At 32.1% G+C, this 19,651-nt stretch overlaps 1 protein-coding gene, 2 long non-coding RNA genes and 3 other non-coding genes across 6 annotated transcripts; 4 read left to right on the top strand and 2 right to left on the bottom strand.

The window, feature by feature from the left end:
* Positions 1-998: 998 nt before the first annotated feature.
* Positions 999-1,105, bottom strand: LOC121216405 (small nucleolar RNA R71). Its single transcript, XR_005912594.1, has one exon. It is a non-coding gene; the product is annotated as a small nucleolar RNA R71 (small nucleolar RNA).
* Positions 1,106-10,797: 9,692 nt separating this feature from the next.
* Positions 10,798-14,127, bottom strand: LOC107951520 (pentatricopeptide repeat-containing protein At3g09040, mitochondrial). Its single transcript, XM_016886586.2, has one exon. The coding sequence runs from the start codon at positions 14,019-14,021 to the stop codon at positions 10,944-10,946; it is 3,078 nt and encodes a 1,025-aa protein (XP_016742075.1). The 5' UTR covers positions 14,022-14,127; the 3' UTR covers positions 10,798-10,943.
* Positions 14,128-14,282: 155 nt separating this feature from the next.
* LOC107952581 (uncharacterized) lies at positions 14,283-14,849 on the top strand. The gene is made up of 2 exons (XR_001698849.2): positions 14,283-14,392; positions 14,625-14,849. It is a non-coding gene; the product is annotated as an uncharacterized lncRNA (long non-coding RNA).
* LOC121216596 (small nucleolar RNA Z221/R21b) lies at positions 14,468-14,560 on the top strand. The gene has a single exon (XR_005912781.1). It is a non-coding gene; the product is annotated as a small nucleolar RNA Z221/R21b (small nucleolar RNA).
* A 1,308-nt stretch (positions 14,850-16,157) lies between the features above and the next one.
* LOC107951521 (uncharacterized) lies at positions 16,158-17,481 on the top strand. Its single transcript, XR_001698476.2, has 2 exons — positions 16,158-16,423; positions 16,965-17,481. It is a non-coding gene; the product is annotated as an uncharacterized lncRNA (long non-coding RNA).
* On the top strand, positions 16,477-16,568 carry LOC121216585 (small nucleolar RNA Z221/R21b). The gene has a single exon (XR_005912770.1). It is a non-coding gene; the product is annotated as a small nucleolar RNA Z221/R21b (small nucleolar RNA).
* Positions 17,482-19,651: the final 2,170 nt, after the last annotated feature.

Below are 19,651 nucleotides of genomic sequence, written 5' to 3'. Positions count from 1 at the left end.
TAATTTAGGGATTTCTACAGATCAAGACAAGTGAATAAATCATTTGATTCAGAGTCCTCCTTATAAGTTTTCTTTAAGTTTTTTTTCCCAATTCGTTCTCTACCGCGTTCATTAGTTAATTAGTTTAGTTAATTTTAGATTAAAACAAATCTTTTTTTTATTTTAGGCTAAATAATAGAAAGATAATTAATATTACCATTCGATAGGTGCGTTTGTCTTAGTCGCGATCGTAGTCTGGTTTAGTGGTTCATAAAATGATCATCAAGTTTTTGGCGTTGTTGCCGGGGACTAAGATATTAGGAACGTTTGATTTTTATTAGTTTAGCCATTTTTTATTTTATTGCATTTTATTTTTATTTTAGTTTTATTTTTAATTACTAACTTTCCTTTTGTTTGATTCTGGCAGGTTCTTGTAGTTTATGACTAGAAGAAACCCATCAGAACCTCTACTTTTTGACAGTAAAATTGAAAGCACAGCTAATAGAAATCATAAAGAAATAAGGCGAAGTCTACAGTATATAGAGAAAGAGCACGAGGATGATACCAATAATACCGTGGAGATGGCTGAAAATTGGAATAATTCGTTACCTCTTATGGTTGCCGCGAATCCTATAAATCAGAATCCTGCTATTCGTACTATGTACGATTATGTTAAACCCACTCTCACTGGGGCCGAATCGGGTATTGTTAGACATACCATTGCTGCAAATAATTTTGAATTGAAACCTAACACTATACAAATGATTCAACAGTTTGTTCAGTTTGATGGTTTGCAAGATGAAGACCCAAATACTCATTTCGCCAATTTCTTGGAGTTCTGTGATACTTTTAAGATAAATGGCGTTTCTGATGAAGCTATTCGCCTACGATTATTCCCCTTCTCGTTGAGAAATAAAACTAAGCAGTGGTTGAACTCCCTACCACAAGGTTTTATCACTACTTGGGATCAAATGACCGATAAGTTTTTATTGAAATATTTCCCACCAGTTAAGACAACTAAGTTGACGAACGATATCTCCTCCTTCGTGCAAATGGATTTAGAGACTTTGTATGATGCATGGGAGAGGTATAAGGACTTTTTGAGAAGGTGTCCTCACTATAGGTTACCTTTATGGTTACAGGTTCAGACTTTTCATAATGGTTTGAACCCCTCAACTAGGCAGATCATTGATACAGCTGCCGGTGGTACCATAAATAATAAAACACCTGAGGAGGCTTATGAGTTCATAGAGGAGATATCACTGAATAACTATCAGTGGCAAGTCATGAGGACAAAGCCTAATAAAGCAGTCGGTGTTTTCAACCTTGACGCGGTCACCATGTTATCAAACATTAGAGCTCTTAAATAAAAAGATTGATGGTTTATGTGTTTCTACACAGGTACATCTGGTGATGCAGTGCGATGCGAATAGAGAAGGAATAAACTATATAGAATATCCATCCTACAACCCTAGCACAGAGAACGAACAGGTCAACTATGGGTAATAATTCTAGACCTCAGAATAATCCATATAGTAACACTTATAATGCAGGTTGGAGGAACCATCCCAATTTCTCGTGGGATGGTCAAGGACATCAAAAACCGCAACCCCCTCCAAGTTTCCAACAACCACCTTACCAGCAGGAAAAAAAAGCCAAACCTTGAGGAGATGCTAACGAAGTTTATCTCGATGTTAAAAACTCGTATCTAAAACACCGAAACTGTACTAAAAAATCAGCAAGCGTTGATTCAAAGGCTCGAAAATCAAATTGGTCAACTTGCCAAGATGATTTCAGAATGACCACAAGGTAGCTTACCGAGTAATACTGAAACTAACCCAAGGGAGAAACTTTATGCGATTAATGTTTGAGATAAAGAAAGGTTAGTTAAAGATGAACCAAAATCGAGACAAGAAGATGTGGTAGGTAAAGGTAAGGTTGAGGTGATCCACGAGCAAAAAACGGTCATTAAAGAATATAAACCTCATGTGCCATATCCAAATGCGACAATGAAAGACCACACAAATGAACAATTCGGTAAATTCCTTAAACTGTTGAAAAAATTACATATTAACTTACCGTTTATTGAAGCTCTTTCGCAGATGCCAAATTTCGTTAAATTTTAAAGGAGCTTTTAGAAAATAAGTGGAAGTTAGATAATTCATCGCACGTGGAGCTAGATGCAGTGTGTTCATCCATTTTACAGAATAAACTACCCAAAAAATTGAAAGATCCAGGGAGTTTTACTATTTCTTATTTAATTGGTCGTTTAAGTGTTAATAATGCTTTGGCTGATTTAGGGGCTAGTATTAATGTCATGCCCTACAAAATGTTTAAGCAACTAGGTCTTGGGAAACCCAAACAAATTAGGATGAAAATTTAATTGGCAGATAGAACAATTAGATTTCTAGGGGTATTGTTGAAGACGTACTCGTCAAAATTGACAAATTCATTTTCCCAGTTGATTTTGTTGTTCTAGACATGGATGAGGATAGTGACGTACCATTGATTTTAGGACGGTCCTTTTTAGCAACTGCTAGAACTATCATAGATGTTGGTACACGTGAGTTAATACTTCGTGTAGGTGATGACATGATTAAACTCCAAGCTCATGATTTTGTTAAGATATCTAGTGATCGAGATGATATTACGAGCTCTGTTAATGTTAATAACCTTGCGACTCAACATTCTTTACAGGAAACACCTCAGAAAAATGTGATAGAGCAGTAGTCCAGTCTACATAACAAAAACAAAACAAATCATGAAGAAAGAAGATTACAAATCGATGAGCTAGAGAATGGCGGAAAACGTCAAGGAGAAACCTAGAATACAAGATGAACCAAAGCGACTCCATCACGAGCTTAAGGATGAGACGAATCAATTTAACATTGGCGATTAGGTATTGTTGGATAAAACGGACCCTCGAATCGCCACTTCAGAGTATAATGCAAAAGGAGCAACTCCTTTTACGGTATTGAATATTTTCCCATACGGTACAGTCAAGGTAAATCATTCTAAATTTGGCACTTTTAAGGTAAGTATTAGTCGGCTAAAACCTTATGTTGATAATAGAATTGACAGTGAGAAAAAAGAGTTCCGACTCCGTGAACCACTGTAACCGTGTGAATACGAGGTAAGTTGAGCTTAGACTTTAAACAAGCTCTTCTCGGGAGGCAACCCGAGTGTTAACACTGTTAATTTTCTTAACATTATTTCATGATTTTTTTTAAAATTAATTAATTTTCAAAATCTAAAAAAAAATATGTTTTTGACCTACATGCCTTGGCCACACGGGTGTGTGGAGCACACGGTCTGGCTACACGGGCGTGTGGGATCTCACATGGGCATGGGAGAAGCGAAGGAAAACACACAGAGCCTAACGACATGGCCATGTGACCCACACGGCCTGGACACACGGGTGTGTCCTAGGCCGTGTGAAAACTAAAGCTAATTTTTTTTCAAAGTCAAAGAGTTACACGGCCTGGTTACACGGGCGTGTGGGATCTTACATGGGCGTGGGAGAAGCGAAGAAAAACACACACGGCCTAGCGACATGGCCATGTAACCCACATGGCCTGGACACACGGACATGTCTATGGCCATGTAAAAATTGGGTTAATCACCCCAATTTTATTTTATTTATTATTAATTGTTATATTTTTAATTTCTTATATATTTTTTAATTTATATATATTTTTATTTTTATTTTTCTATTTTTATTTCTATTTTTTTCTTTTTTCTTTTACTATTGTCATTACAATTACCTTTAAGTTTATTGATATCATTGAGTTTATTTTTATTTTTATTATTATTTTTTTATTTTCTTTTTTAATTTTGTTTTAGTTGTTTTTATTTTTTATTTTATTTTCTTCAACTTATTTTCATTATTATCTTTTGAAATATTTATGGTTGTTTCTAATCGAGTTATAACCTCTTAATCTTCTTTATTATTTGCATCTATTTTCTTGTTAGTTTGCTCGAAATCATGAGTTACATTTATATTTGACTGCAATTTCGCTTTTCATTACTCTGAAGATTTCATTCAATATTCAGGACAGTTTCAGTTTTCTCCCTCTCTTATGATATTCTGTTTATACTGTGATTATATATGTTTGTACATTGAGGACAATGTACATCTTAACTGTGGGGAGGTTATTTATATGATTATATGAAAATCATTGAATTATGCCTTGTGTTTAAGTAATTTTCTCATATTACTTTTAGAATGAACTCTTATTGATTTGTGATTTTTATTGATATGTTTTAAATTAAATTCGTAGGTATTTGTGCATTGGTTGTTTAAACTTTAAGACACTAGAGAATCAAGCATGATAAGTCTATTTTCAGAATTAAAAATTTTAGGTTGTTTCCCTAAATTGAGGTATTACCTTGAAATTTGAAATTTGCAAGATTGACATCAAAAGCAATAATTTTTGTGAGATTTTGAGCCTTTAGAACATACATTTTTCTTGCTCACTTTATTATTGGTTATGAGTGTGTCAATATTGATTTGTTATTCTAGAACTTGCTTCGATTATACATGTTGAAACCACACCTTTGATTTAATATATTGAGATGATAAAGACACCTAAGTTTTAACCCACTTATCCCATAAAAAGCCTACCTTCATAATTAACCCTTAGTGAACTCCTTTGAGCCTAACAAACCGTTTCTTAATCTACTATTCATATTAACCCATAATTTTTTTTGATTTATTGAGAATTGTTTCCCGTTTTATTGACTCCCTTTTTGTCGAGATTTGATTTGGTTAGTTGCTTAACTATGTTCTTTTGTTTCAGTTATTAAATTTTCTCTTATTATCTATTGTTTTAAAAAAAAGTCAAAAAAATACATATATGTTGATTATTATTATTTCTTTGTTTTGAGCTTAAGTAGTTAATTTCATATTCTATGAAGAAGCTCGTGTTATTCTTTAATAATTCCGGTTGATGTAATTATTCAGCATTAGCTTATTTTTCTAGTTAGGTAATTGATCAATTCGATCTCGATTCTAATGTTCTTTTTCAACTTTTATCCACACCTTTAAACCAAGCCCTATTACAACCCTGTAAAGACCTTTTGATTTGTGTATCATCCAATTTTATAGTGGTGGGGATTTGATTTTTCATGCAAGCCTGTGGTAATAAATTTTTATGTTTGACTTTTGAGTGCTTAATTTTTAAACCTTAAACACTTTGAGTGATTTGAGTGAATCTTTAGGGAGGATGTCAATTCTTGTCAGTTTTGAATTGAAGGTAAATACCTATGTTTTTATGCTTTAAAAAATGTTTGACTTGGATTATTTGAATCTTTAGTGGTCTTTTAGTTGAATTATCAATGTGTAATTATTTGTGAATTATGATAAAACACTATTGATGAGAATTATGAATTGAGAAAGTTTAATTTTAATTATGAGTTGAGGATTTTTCTTAAGGACAGACAAATGTTTAAGTGTGGGGATATTTGATAAACCATAAATGTAACATATTTTAATTCCATGTTTGGCATATTTTTAGATGATTTATGATGAGAATTAGTGAATTTGATGCTTCTAATCCCTTAAATTCATGTTTCTATATTTAGGAGAGTATTTGGGAGCAAAAGGAGCGAAAAATGGGCCAAAATCAGAGTTTTCAGGATCCACACAGGCTGGTCACACGCTCATGTGATCCATACGGGCAGGCCACACGTCCATGTGTCAGCCCGTGTCGATATCGCTTCCTATTTTCCAAACCTGTAGAAAAAGCCAATTTTTAGGGTTTCTAAGCATTCTAAAGTCTATATAAACACACTAAAAGAATACCTAAAGGGGGCATGTAGAGTAAAAAGCAAAAATTACTCGAAGGAAGCCGTTGGAATCTTCTCAGAAGCAAATCCACGTCAAGATTGAAGATCTCCATTCAAATTTCTCTCGAGGTTTATTTGGGTTTTTCATGTCTTGCTGTTTTTCTAAATTTGAGATGTCTTCATTTTATATTATTAACTAAACTCCCTAAATACCTAGGTAGGATGAAACCTACGATAGATCTTATTATTTAATTATCTGAATTATACAATAAATACTTGTTCTTGTTCTTGATTATGTGTTCTTAATCCTTGTTTTAATATTTTTAGGATATTATTCCAAGTTTGATGTGCTTATTCCGTAGAGCAAAAGTCTCTGTTTAAGAGTAGATCTAGCATAATTAAGCGGAGTTGAATGCAATCCTAGAAATAGGACGACATAAATCTGCCAGATTAGAGTCAAATCTAATAGGGGAATCCATAAATCTAGTTAATGCGATGATAGGGCTTTTAATTAGAAAGAGATTTCAATTAATCAACTTAGAGTCAGTTGTTTTTAGTCTCGAAAGAGATATTAACATAATTTAGAGATTTCTATGGATCAAGACAAGTGAATAAATCATTTGATTCAGAGTCAGAATAATAAGTGAAGTCTAGGTGAATTCTTTTCTGCGTATTGTCCTCCTTATAAGTTTTCTTCAAGAATTTTTTTCCAATTCGCTCTCTGTCGTGTTCATTAGTTAATTAGTTTAGTTAATTTTAGATTAAAACAAATCTCTTTTTATTTTAGGCTAAATAATAGAAAGATAGTTAATACTAGTACTTTTAGTCCTTATGGATACGATATTCTGGACTCACCATAACTATATTACCATTCGATAAGTGCGCTTGCCTTAGTCGTGATCGTAGTCTAGTTTTGTGGTTCATAAAACGATCATCATAATTTTTCGCTGTGCACGAAAATCATTTTCAAACCCTTTTTTTCCCAACACATCATTGGTAAGTAAAATGAATTAATTATTTAATCTGGGAAGAGGTAATAATTGATATACACAAAACTTGAATGGTGCATGTTGATATCAATATCGAGAGATAATTGCTACATGCATGGTACTTATAAACAATACTTAAAAAGGTGATCTTAATATTAATTTGGCATAGATATATGTTAAGTAATTAAAATATTGATGTAGGACTTCAAGAGAAGCCTACAACTTGAAGAAATTGGATTAATAAATCATCATATTGCCATGAGTTAATCGTAGCAATTTATAGCATTGCCTTCATTAATTGCATATTAAAGAGAAACAATTATCCTAGCCTTTCATGTAATTGTTTTGTTAAACTTGTCAATTACTATTTTTTTTGTATAGTTATTTTCCACTGAATTGTAAATAATTGACTTTGCAATTGTGGATTTACTTATACAACCTATGTGGGGAAGATAACTCTATACTTACTACTTTATTACTTGTTTACAACTGTGTACACTTGCACATCATTTGAATATCACGAACAATAAGCTACCAAGAGTCCATATTTACATTATGTGTTATTATAATTGTTATTCTTATGGTATTACTATTTTAGTGGGGTTGAATTAGATATTTATTTGTAAGAAAGTTTTGAAATTATAGTTTATATATTTGAGAAACGTACATAAATGAATGGACTTAGAGTTAGGCACTTAATCTATTTTTTTTGAGAATATAATTATTAGAGTGCTATTTTGATAGTAAAACCTTTGTGTTGTGGTTTACTTACTGTATTCACAAGGGGTGAATCCAGTGGTTAGAGTATTGTATCTTCAAAGTATAAGGGTGAGGGAAATTATCAAGTTGTATATGATTGAGAAGGCTACTTCGTAATTATTGAAGAGAGTGCATATTTCTCACTTAACTAGGCTCCGCAAACTTAAGGAAACCGAACTACGTGAACAACTCATTTTGTCTTGTGTGTTTTCTATTTTCCATTTAGTGCTTGAAGGAGTGGCGACCATCTTAGGCACCTCTTTGTTTGAGCAGACTAGTTCTAAGCAATGAATTAGAAATTTCAATTGGTATCAAAGCCTACCACTTAAAGTAGCTAGTAGAGATATAAAGTGTTGCTAAAACAAGATGTGGAAGGTTCATCCACATCTAGACCCCTGATGCTCGAAGTTGTCAATTATGCATACTAGAAAGAAAACATGAAGGCTTATATAAAATTTATTGATTAGAACGCTTGGTGTGTAGTTTTGATTAGTTGGAAATCTCCCAAAATGTATATTGATGATGATAGGGTAGTCAAGCCAAAGGCTTAGTGGACTATTGAAGAGGAAAAATAGGCTAATGCAAATTCAAATGGCTTGTATGTTATTGTCTATAGTGATGACATATACAACTTCAAAAGAATTGCCTAGTGCACTATTGTAAATAATGCTTGGGACATCTTGGAAATTGCTTATGAAATTCCACAGTCAAGCAATCAAAAATAAAAATACTAACTTCTAAGTCTGAAAGTTTGAGAATGTAAGGATCAGAGATAATTGGGGAGTTTTAATGCCAAATTATGTGATTTGTCAAACCAAACCTTTGTATTGGAAGAGGAATATTTGAATGTTAAGATTGTGAGAAAAGTGCTAAGATCTCTCCCTTAGAGGTTCTCCATCGAGGTTATTGCTATTGAGGAGGCTGAAAATCTTAAGCAATTGGCTATAGATGAGCTCATTGGTTCTTTACAAACCTTTGAGATGAATTTAGATAAAGTAAAGCGTAGCAAAAGAAAATGTGATAAAAATATTGCTTTCTAAGTAAATGAGGAAGTTCCCACTTCTCAGAATACTACCTTGGAAGACTTACAGGAGCAAATAGTCTTACTTACTCAAAATTTTAATAAGGCTTTCAATAAATAATTGACTAGATTTAAGAAGTTTGAAGTTAGTGCTAATGCTTCCAAAACCAAGTTAAAAGGAATTGTATTCAAAGAAGAAGTTGAGGAGGACAAGGAAAAAAGTTTGCAATGCTACGAATAAGGTTATGACCATATCCAAACTAAGCGTGCAACACTCCGAAGAACAAGAAGAAAAAAAAAGTCACTCTGTGTGACTTGGAGTGATGAGGACTCTTTTAGTGGATCTGAAATAGAAAAATATCATCAATTTTTCATTAATTGCTTTCATTGCCACCACAATTGATGATGATTCTGATGAAAAAGTTAATGATGGAATTAATGAAGATTTTCTAAAGACTTATCAGGTGATGCTAGGGAAATGAAGGATAGTGTGTGAGATTAACATTCAATTAAAGGATGAATATGTTGTCTTGGTCAAATAGGCAATTGGAATAAAAGCCTAATACTTTACAAAGGAACTCTGAATGTGCCAATAATGCCCTTATTGAAGAATGTCTTTCTAGTAAATAACCTCAAAGCCAACTTGGTGAGTATTAGTCAACTCTGTGATCAAGGTATTGTTGCGAATTTCACAAAAGTAAATGTATTGTGACAAATGGTGATGATAAAGTGATCATAGAGGGAGCACACACTTTTGATAATAGTTACTAGGTTATGATAAATGTTCATTATAATAGTTTTACAACTTTTGAGTTAGAATTTTGGCATGAGAAACTTGGTTACTTGCATTTTGAAGGACTACAAAAACTGGTAAAGTATGAAGTTATTCGAGGAATACCCAAGTTAACAAGGAGCATTTTTAAAGTTTGTAGCAATTGTATGAAAGGGAAGCAACACAGAGAGAAGCATAAGAAGATGACTTATGTACAGACCAAGGCACTTTTTGAACTTGTGTGCATAAACTTGTTTGGTCCTATGCAAACAGAAAGTCTTAGAGGGAAGAGATAGAGAAAAATCAGATACTTTTGATGAATTTAAAAAACTGTGCAGAGAGTTGATGAATGAGCAAGAAAGAGTTATTGTTATGATAAAGAGGGTATGTAGTGACCATGGACGTGAGTTCAAAAATGAGGAATTTGGAAAGTTCTGTGATGAGGAGGGGATAAAACATTGAGTTCTCTACCCCAAAACACCTTAGCATTTAATAATTGAATCATATGTTGAGTGATAAAGTACTCACAAATAAAATTTTCTATAGACTTAGATTCAATATTTAGACTTCAATTTTAGTAGTTTTATTTAAGCATTTAATATAAAATTAATAAAACCGAAAACACCATTTATCCATTATATTAAGATTCATCATTAAAAATCAATTTTTAAGTAATTTCCTAAACTAAGTTGATGTATAATTGATTCATAACACCAACTTAATCAATCACATAATATAAGTATAGATAAAAAGAAAAAAAAAAGAAAAATATTACCTCAAAATTTTAAAACTAATCATTTAACTTTATCCAACGTTGGTTGAACCTAACAAGTTGAAAAATTTGAACCAAATAAATTGATTCTTTTTAGTTTTTTCAATTAGCTTATTCAATTTTAGCAATTTATTCAATTGATTTTTTTTTAGATATCCAAATCAAATAAACTGATTAAGCATTAAACTCAACCCAATATTCAAATACACAATATCTAATACCAATATATAAACCAATGTTTTTAAAGCTGCACTGGTGGTCAAACTAGTTAACACATTGATTAATTGGTCAAATTGGTTCAATCAAACCGTTCGATTTAATTAAATAAATCATTAAAAATTTATAAAAGTTAAAAAAAATATTAAGAATTTAATTTAAATTGTCCGTATCGATTTTTAGATCAACCTGTTCAACGTTTTTTCTTAGACGAATTTCTATTCGAACTAGCCTAATTCAAACAAGCTTGATATAAACAATCTTAAATATAAAATAACTTAACACAATTAATTAATCCAATTCTATTACCCAAATATAATATAGCCAAATTAATTAATTTTTAATAAATAACCAACCTCAATTAAACTACTCAATTAGTTATCCAAATATAAAATTAAATACTTGAATATAAAATAACCCAACCCAAATATACTATTTTAAAAATGTTTTATAATGATAATTCTTTTATTTTATTTTATAAATAGATCTTTAAAAAAAGTAATAAAAAAAATCAATTGTTATTTCATTTTGATATATAAAAATCCAACCAACCGAATCCATACCCCTAATTATAATCTAACACTACACAACAGCAATGACTCGACTGTTTGCCCTGGCATGAAGCTGTGCTGCAAAGTGAGGCTTTTATCACTCGTCCTCGTGCAACAACAATGTATCCACTTCTGGAGCACACCCATCTTCTCTCATCAATACTACCAAATCCTTCAAAATTTCTTCAATTTCATCTGCTTTAGGATGAGACTTATCTCCTGCAATGAACAAATTCGTTTTCTGTCCCACCACAATCCAGCTACAACCAGGGTGCTTCTGGACTCTTTTTTCTCTCATTTTCCTCCTCAATGCATTAACCTCATCCCAGTTCCCTGTTGCAGCATATATGTTAGAAAGCAGCACATAGGGCGATGAATTTTCAGGTTCCAATTCAATCAGCTTCTCCGCAGCCCGCCGTCCTCTAATTTCATCTCCATGTATTCTACAAGCACCAAGTAGTGCAGCCCAAATCATAGCATCCGGTTCAAACTTTAAACTGTCAATGAAATCCTCTGCTTCTTTAAGAAATCCCCATCGTCCAAGAAGATCAACAATGCAGGCACAATGATCTACTCTTGGCTGAATCCCATAATTAACCATCATGTCAAAAATTCGACGACCTTCATATACCTTCCCTGCATGACTACATGCAGTAAGAACACCGAGGAATGTGACATCATCAGGCATTACTTGTGCTTGCTTCATCTCAAAAAATATTCTCAATGCATCTTCTGCATAACCGTTTTTAGCAAGCCCAACTATCATTGAGTTCCAGCAACTGATTCCGTTCTTGCTATTCATTTCCTTGAAAACTTGTGCAGAATGTTTAACTTCCCCGCATTTAGCATACATATCTACAAGGGCACTAGTTGTTAACTCGTCTAAAGCATAACCGGTGTGATGAATTAGAGTGTGGATCTGCCTGCCTTCTTGCAAAGAAGACAAAGCAGCACATGCTCTAAGGACACTAACAAATGTAGCTTGGTCAGGTATTACGTTGTAGCTACGCATCTCTTGGAATAAGTGTAGGGCTTCCTCATTGCAATCATTTTGAGTATGACCCGAAACTAATGCAGTCCATAAGACTGCACTTTTTCGGTTTTGGAACTCTTCAAACAGAATTCTTGCATCTGTATCTCTAAGGGAGTTCAAGTACATGCACAGGAGTGAGACCCCCAAGAACTCTTCGTCATACAAAAGGCCTCTCTTTATTATACAACAATGGATTTGCTTTCCTAGGTTCAACTTATGAGGTTCATTACAAGCATCTAAAAGGCTTGTAAATGTTACTTCAGATGGTTTCAATCCATCGACCTGCATCTCTTGTAATAAGATAATTGCTTCTTCTAAATCGTTTGGTGCATACCCAGTAATCATAGCATTAATGGAGACCACACTCCATTGAGGCATACCTTGGAGGACTTTACGTGCATCCCTAATGGCCCCAGACTTGGCATACATGTCAATAAGGGAACTTCCAGCGTAGAGGCTCTTATCTAAACTAGATTTGACTGCTAGACAATGGACTTGCTTCCCCAGCTCAAGACTCTGAACATTCGCACAAGCACTGAGTATACTGGCCAAGGACACCTCATCGGGCAGAACTCCATATAAAATCATTCTTCGGAACATGTTAAATGCCTCAAGCTCATTCTCATCTTGAACATATCCAACAATAATTGCATTCCAAGAAACATTATCCCGATCTTTTATGATCTCAAATTGCTGCCTTGCTTCTTTTAGAGCCCCAGATTTTGCATACATATCAACCAATGCATTCACCACAAATAAATTTGATGCAAATTTGTTCTTGATAATAAATGCATGAAACAGGCGACCTGTTTCCAGACATCCTAAGCAAGCACATGCACTCAAGATACTGGTATAGGTAAATTCATCAGGCTGAGAATTAGACCCCTTCATCTGAGAGAATAATTCAATTACTTCATCAGCATACCCATTTTGCGCATAACCTCCGAGCATTGCATTCCACAAGACAACATTTTTCTCATGCAACTCATCAAATACTTTCTTTGCAGCATCAATTTTGTCACACTTAGCATACATATTAATTAAAGAGCTTCCAACATAAACGTTAGAATTCAACCCTTGTTTAATTGCTTCACCATGAAGTAATAAGCCGAACTGTAAAGATGCTAAACTAGCAATCACACTGAACATGCTTCCCAATGTGGAGCGTGTGGACTTAACCCCAGATGCCCTCATGTTTTGGAAAATTTTAATAGCCTCCACCTCATAACCTCTCTTGGCATGCCCTGAAATCATCACATTCCAGGCTACAACATTCCGATTTGGCATCTCGGAAAACAAGGCCTGTGCATCGTCAAGTCTACCTAAACCAACAAATGCGTTTATGATAGTGACAAAAGCCACCTGATCAGGAACACGACCAGCCTTCAGCATGCTTTCACACACTTCTAATGCTTCCTCAAGCAAGCCAACCTGAACATAACCCGCAACCATCGATGTCCAAGAAATGGTATCAAGATCCATTGAACCATCAAACACCTTCCTAGCATCAGTTACATAATTACACTTGCTATACATATCGATAAGAGCACCTTCACAGAAAGAACTCGTTTCAAGCCCCATTTTAACAACACAACAATGCACCAGTCTACCAAATTCAACATCTTTCAACCTGGCACATGCAGATAAAAGAGTGGACAACGTGAACTCATTTGGCAAGACCCCACTATTCAGTAAAGGTCCGATACTCTTGACCACTTCATCTACCAGTCCTCGTTTTGAATACATCGAAATAACTGAGTTCCAAGAGAATACATCTCTCTTTTCTAGGCTAAGAAACGCCTTCTCAGCAGAACCCACATCTCCACATTTAGCATAAAGATCAAGAATTGCATTTCCCAACAACCCTTTTGTCCAAAACCCAAGTTCCAAACCCTGTGCGTGTATCAATTTGCCGGCTTTCAAAGCCCGCTCTGTTGTCTGAGACATTTCGTCGAACATGTAATGAGTTTTGACTTCTCTGCATTGTCGCAAGCATAGCCTTAACAGGTGGGTGTATCTCTCGTGTTGTGGGCTCCCGCTCGAGTGAGTTGACTGGGGAAGAATCGTTGAGAAGAAAGAGCGGTGAAGAAACGAGCTCGACTCGGAGGTTGGCAGAGTTCTGGACAGAAACTTTAGACGCATTGAGTCGGGACGCTTCTGGCATGGCTCGAACGAGTTAATGAGTTAATTGGGCTGTTGAAAAGCAACCCTGGGTTTGGCGCCAATATGAATAAATTATCCACTCTTGCGAAGCCTTGAATTAAAGTCTTTAAGGCCTTTAAGCCCACGACTATCCAAAAACCAGAGTCCAAAAACAAAGCCATGACAAAAAAAAAAAAAGGTAAATAGTAAAGGTAATTGAGGGTAATATTGTAATGACAATAAAAATTTGAAACGCGAGATGCTCGATTAGGGTTTTTCTTTATAGAGCTTCTTCTTCCCTTTATAAAGTGTCAAATCTAGCAAAGTGCCTCCGCCAAGAGCTTCCTTGCTACTTACATGGGATCGCTCAGGTTAGTCTGCAGGTTCTTTATTTCTTTATTTTGTTATTAACTTTGTTTCAAATTTCATTTCTTATCGTATAATTTGGGCGATGATGAGAAAATTAGAGAAAGTCATGCACCACGCTGATTTTAATTTGTGCTGATAAGTCTCTCTACCCATAGTTTTTTTCTGAGCTCTTTTTCATTCTATATTTTTTACGAAGGAATTTTTTACCAGTGTTTGATTATCTTCGTTTTTCAGTTCCAAAGGTTAAAAGGAAAATTGAAATAAAGGAACCAAATGATGCGATCTTCTTTGAAGAGAAGATTGAACCATGATGCGGACCGTATAGCTATTTTGCTACTGGGGATAATTTTTGGTTTCTGATGGTTCCTCTATTTTTATAATTTAGTTTTATAAAGAACCAAGTATTGACTGATAAATTATAGTTCCTTTTCGGAAAATCGAAATATATTAGGTTTTTAATCTTTTGTATTTCGATTTAAGTTTATAAGAGTATAAAGTAATACTCATCGATACTTCGAAATCATATTGGTAGATTTTTCATCGATACCGAAACACAGAACACCAAATAAAAGCAAATAAGAAACAACAATACTAAATGATTGAGAAAATGGTTATGGTTGGTAACTAATGGATGTTGGCTGGTCACCACTTGCACTGTTGGAATGTCTTTCTCTTCAGCCTGAAAATATCGTATTTCCAATTTAGCCGATTGAGACTACCAGATTGAGAAAATTGTTAGGCCCTTACAACCCCATTGTTCGCAACTATTAAATCCTAAGCCCTTCTTCTATCTTCCCATAAGAGTAGCCTGGTATCTAAACATATTACTGAAAGTTCGTCCAAATCGCACAAAATTGAAATTTGACTCAAAGCGCAGTCCTGTAGGGAGAAATTTTTAATTGGCTTCTGTTTACAAGCACATCAGTAAATCTTGTGTGCTGCGAAAGGTACGAATCTGCCTTTCTTGATGCAATCCTCTTAACTCTTTGAGACATTGTCGATATGGTGGTTTCTTGCTGATAAGATTTAATGAGTTAATTGGGCTGTTCAAAAGCAACCATGGTTTTGGCGCCGATAGTCTAAAAGCGTAAAAATTCTTGATAAAAAACTTAATAAAATCAAGATTTATAATGTGAATAAAATGAAAAACAAGATTATATGTGGAAGCATAAAAAAGATATATGACCATTATCTTTTTAAATAATTAATTATTAAATTAGTTTTGAGTATTTATAATTTAATTTCTCATCAAATTATAAATACAACTTATATATCTACATATTATTTCTAAAATATTTTAATATCTATTATACTTATTAACATAAGTGATCATTTAATTTTATATTATTCTTTATAATAATATTATACATTATATATGTATTCATAATTGAGGATTTTAATTCAAGACTGCTATGAATTAATTATCAACCAATCCAATATTGAATAACTAAAGTAGTAGGAGTTTAATTTAATAATTTTGAATAGGTGTTCCAAAAAAATTAAAAAAATTGAAATAAATTTAAAATGATTTAAAGTAATTTTAGAAATTAAAATATATATAAAAAATTAAAAATCTATATTTTTAATAGAACTTATATAAAAGAGATTCTAAAGAATAGATAAACAAACTTAAAATATTTTTTAAATGAAATAAAGTAAGTGTATTTTATTTTATTTTACTTTGAAATTTTTATAAAATATATATGATTTTAAATTTATATATTTTTATATGAAATTATTATATTAAAATAATATTTTAATTTTACATATTTAAATTTAATTTAAATAATTTTATTTGATTTGAATTTTTTAAATTGATTAATCAAAACTTTTCCATTTAATTTGATTAAACACTCACTTCTACTTAAATTGAAGTCTTAGGCGTTTGAGCCCACGACTATCCCAAAGCCAGAGTCCAAAAGCAAAGCCATGATAAAAACGGTAAATAGGATTAGGGTTTCTTCTTCCCCCTTTATCAAGTGTCAAATCTAGCAAACTGGCTCCGCCATTGGATCTCTCAGTTCAGTCTGCAGGTTGTTTTTTCTTATTAATTTCTTTTCAAATTTCATTTCTTATTGTAGAATTTGGGCAATGATGAGAAAGTTAGAGAAAGTCATGCACCACGCTGATTTTAATTTGTGCTGATAAGTCTCTCTACCCATATTTTTTTCTGAGCTCCTTTTTGCTCTATTATTTTTTCTATTATCGATCTTTATTTTTGAGAAATAAATTTATTTACTGTGTTTTATCTTCGTTAAACCCTATTTTTTCCTCCAGTTTTTCAATCCCTAGATTAAAAGAAAAAATAATATAAAGGAACCGGATGATGCCGTCTTCTTTAAAGAGAAGATTGAACCATGATGCGGACCGTATGGCTATTTTGCTTTTGGGGATAATTTTTGGTTTCTGATGGTTCATCACTATATTTTAGGCTCCGATTATTTCATGTAAATTTTTTTACGGAAAATATTTTCAGTGATTATCTTCTTATTCTTGTCAAATATCTTAGCAATTTTTTTCGGTAAGATATTTTTCAAACTAGTAATGTTCTGTTCATTGTTTTTACTGTTGAAGAAACAAAAAAGGGAAGCGTTTAGAGTAACAAAGAGGAAGCTTTCTTTACTATCGAAGAAACTACCCATTTTCGGTGCCGATATCTCTTCCTTTTCGAAGGTGATATCTTTACTGTTTTTCTTTTTCTTCAACTTCTTTGCTGTTAAAGAAACATTTTTCATAGATTTGAGTCGCTTTTTCTACTGTTTTGCGTTTTTAAGCTTGTCTTTGCTTTTTTGTTTGCGTTTTTACTGTTTTACAAAGTTGCTGTCTTTTACCATTTCACGTTTTTCGTGTTTCACGATTTTATCATAGATTTGAACCCTTTTATTCTACTGTTCTTTGTTGCTCTGTCTCTATGCTGTATAAAGTAGTGTGTTCTATTTTACTGCTCTGACAGATTGCTATTTTTGGTTGTTGTTTTGTTTTAGTTTTATCATGTTACATATTGATTCTTGTATTCTTAGTATTTTACATACAGCTTTGTTTTTGTTTTACCATGAATATAATTGGGAGAAATAAACTTTGAAATCTGAAATCAACCGGCTTTGTTTTTATAAACTTTTGTCTTTAGTCTAAGATTGGGTCTGTGCACTTCAAAAGTCCAAACTTGTCAACTATTTGATATTGAGAATTGGATGGTCGAAAGAAAAAGTATTAATATACTATTTGGTTTTGGTTTGGTGATCATTTATTATAAAATATCAAACGATAATTATTTTTTGTAATGATAAAATATTTGTGTGGTGTTAATTTTTATAGATTGATTGTAATAAAGATCATAATGTTATTATATTAATAATATTTTATATAGTGGTGACCAGCATTATTGATGTGATAAGGTTAAGATTGATTATTTTTTTTAATTTATGTGATAATCTTATTAGTAATAATATGTTACAATTAATTAGATTAATGAAAATTAGGAGCAAGTGATTATATTTTTACATATAATTGGTCATAATATAAGGTTTCAAGTGATTGGATCAATATATTATTGGATCAATTATGATAATTTACTGTTATTTTAGGATTATATTGAGAGCTATTTTGAAATTAGAAACAATCTAAGGTTTTATTTTTAAAGATTGTCTTGGAGCATTAGATGAAATTTATATTCATGCATCTATTTCACTTAGCATTCAAGGAAGATTTGGTAGTTGTAAAGGTGAAACAACATGATGTATTGGTCGCTATTACATTTGATATGAAATTTTACGAACTTTCAACTGGTTAGGAAGGTAGTGCACGTGATTATCGTATTTTAATTGATGCATTTGCATGTCTAAAAGGATTTAGAATTTTGAAAGGTAACAATTAACATTAATTATATAAAATATTTCAATTAAGCTCATAATTTATTAGTAATAATTATGTTTTGTAAAATTGTAAGTAAATATTATTTTGTTGATGTTGAATATGACATTCGAAATAGAAATATTTCTCCATATTGTAGTAGTTGATATCATTTAAAAGAGTTTAGTGATCAATTATTAGAAAATTGTTGAGCATGTTTTTGAGATTTTGAAAAATCGATTTTGTGTATTAGATGTTGAACCTTTTTGGAATTTCTAAATCCAAGTAAATATAATCAAAGTAGATATAGTGTTAGCTTGTTATATCATTTATAATCATATAATGAGAGTTTGATCTTAATAATTGGTATTATATGAGTTGGAGTTTGATCTGATAATACTAAATCTTATGGAGCAATAAGAAAGAGAAGAAGCAAAAGAGTGGTATATTAAAAGAGAAAATTGTAGAAATTATGTTGATTGATTTTATGGTTAGAAATATTAGTTAGGTTTAGGGTTTAATTTTTTTATGCTAAGTATGTTTTAATACTAAAATTATTTATTTTTTTAAGTTTTTGTTGGATATTGATATAGAAATTAATTTGTTGGATATTGAAATTATTGATAATCTAAATTATTAATGTAGAATGACTAGGGACAATAAAGAAAGGGTAATAAAGCAAATTAGGTTGACAAAACTAATAGTTCATTTTTTTTTTGAAATTTTTACAAAGGAGGCTTAGAAAAGGAATAAGTTTTTTAACACTTTTAGATTAATTTCTATTAATTGAGTTGCAACAGTTATTTCTGAAAGATTTTAAGTTCAAGTTGATGCTAAGTATAAGAAAAATCATTTGAGAAGTTTAAAAAATACGTGGTAAATTATATACACATTTCGGGTCAAAAGTGATTTTAGATGAGATGAAATGAAAAAATGATTACATGTGATAGAACAATAAATAATGCAGCAATGATGGTAATATATATGTTAAATATATTTTAATTGTTTTTTATTCGTTATGTATATAATAACCAACAGTTACGTAAATATTGATAATTATGATGAAAAAGTTTTAGTTGTTAACAAAGATATGATAATAGTGAGTTTTCTCAAAGCATTTGCTAATATAGATTGGTAATGAGGATTTAGTGTTTGTAAATTTTGGCAATGATGAAGATGTTGAAGAGGTAAGAATAAAAGCATCTGGTACTTTTAAATATAAAAAGAAAAATAATTAAAAAAGTGTCATGATCAAATTTAATTTGTGAGTGAGTAATTTGGTAAGATTGTTAATGTATTGAAACACTTTAATAAGGATAAGACATTACTTTATGAGAAAGTGATGTCAATGAAGATGAAGGATTTATGATGACTCCTTTTGTAGTGTGTAATTATTTTGCGGGTCGTGAATT

The sequence above is a fragment of the Gossypium hirsutum genome, chromosome A02, assembly GCF_007990345.1.
Source record: "Gossypium hirsutum isolate 1008001.06 chromosome A02, Gossypium_hirsutum_v2.1, whole genome shotgun sequence".
NCBI classification, from domain to species: domain Eukaryota; kingdom Viridiplantae; phylum Streptophyta; class Magnoliopsida; order Malvales; family Malvaceae; genus Gossypium; species Gossypium hirsutum.
Note: the sequence above shows the minus strand (reverse complement) of the source record. Positions and strands in the feature narration are given on the sequence as shown.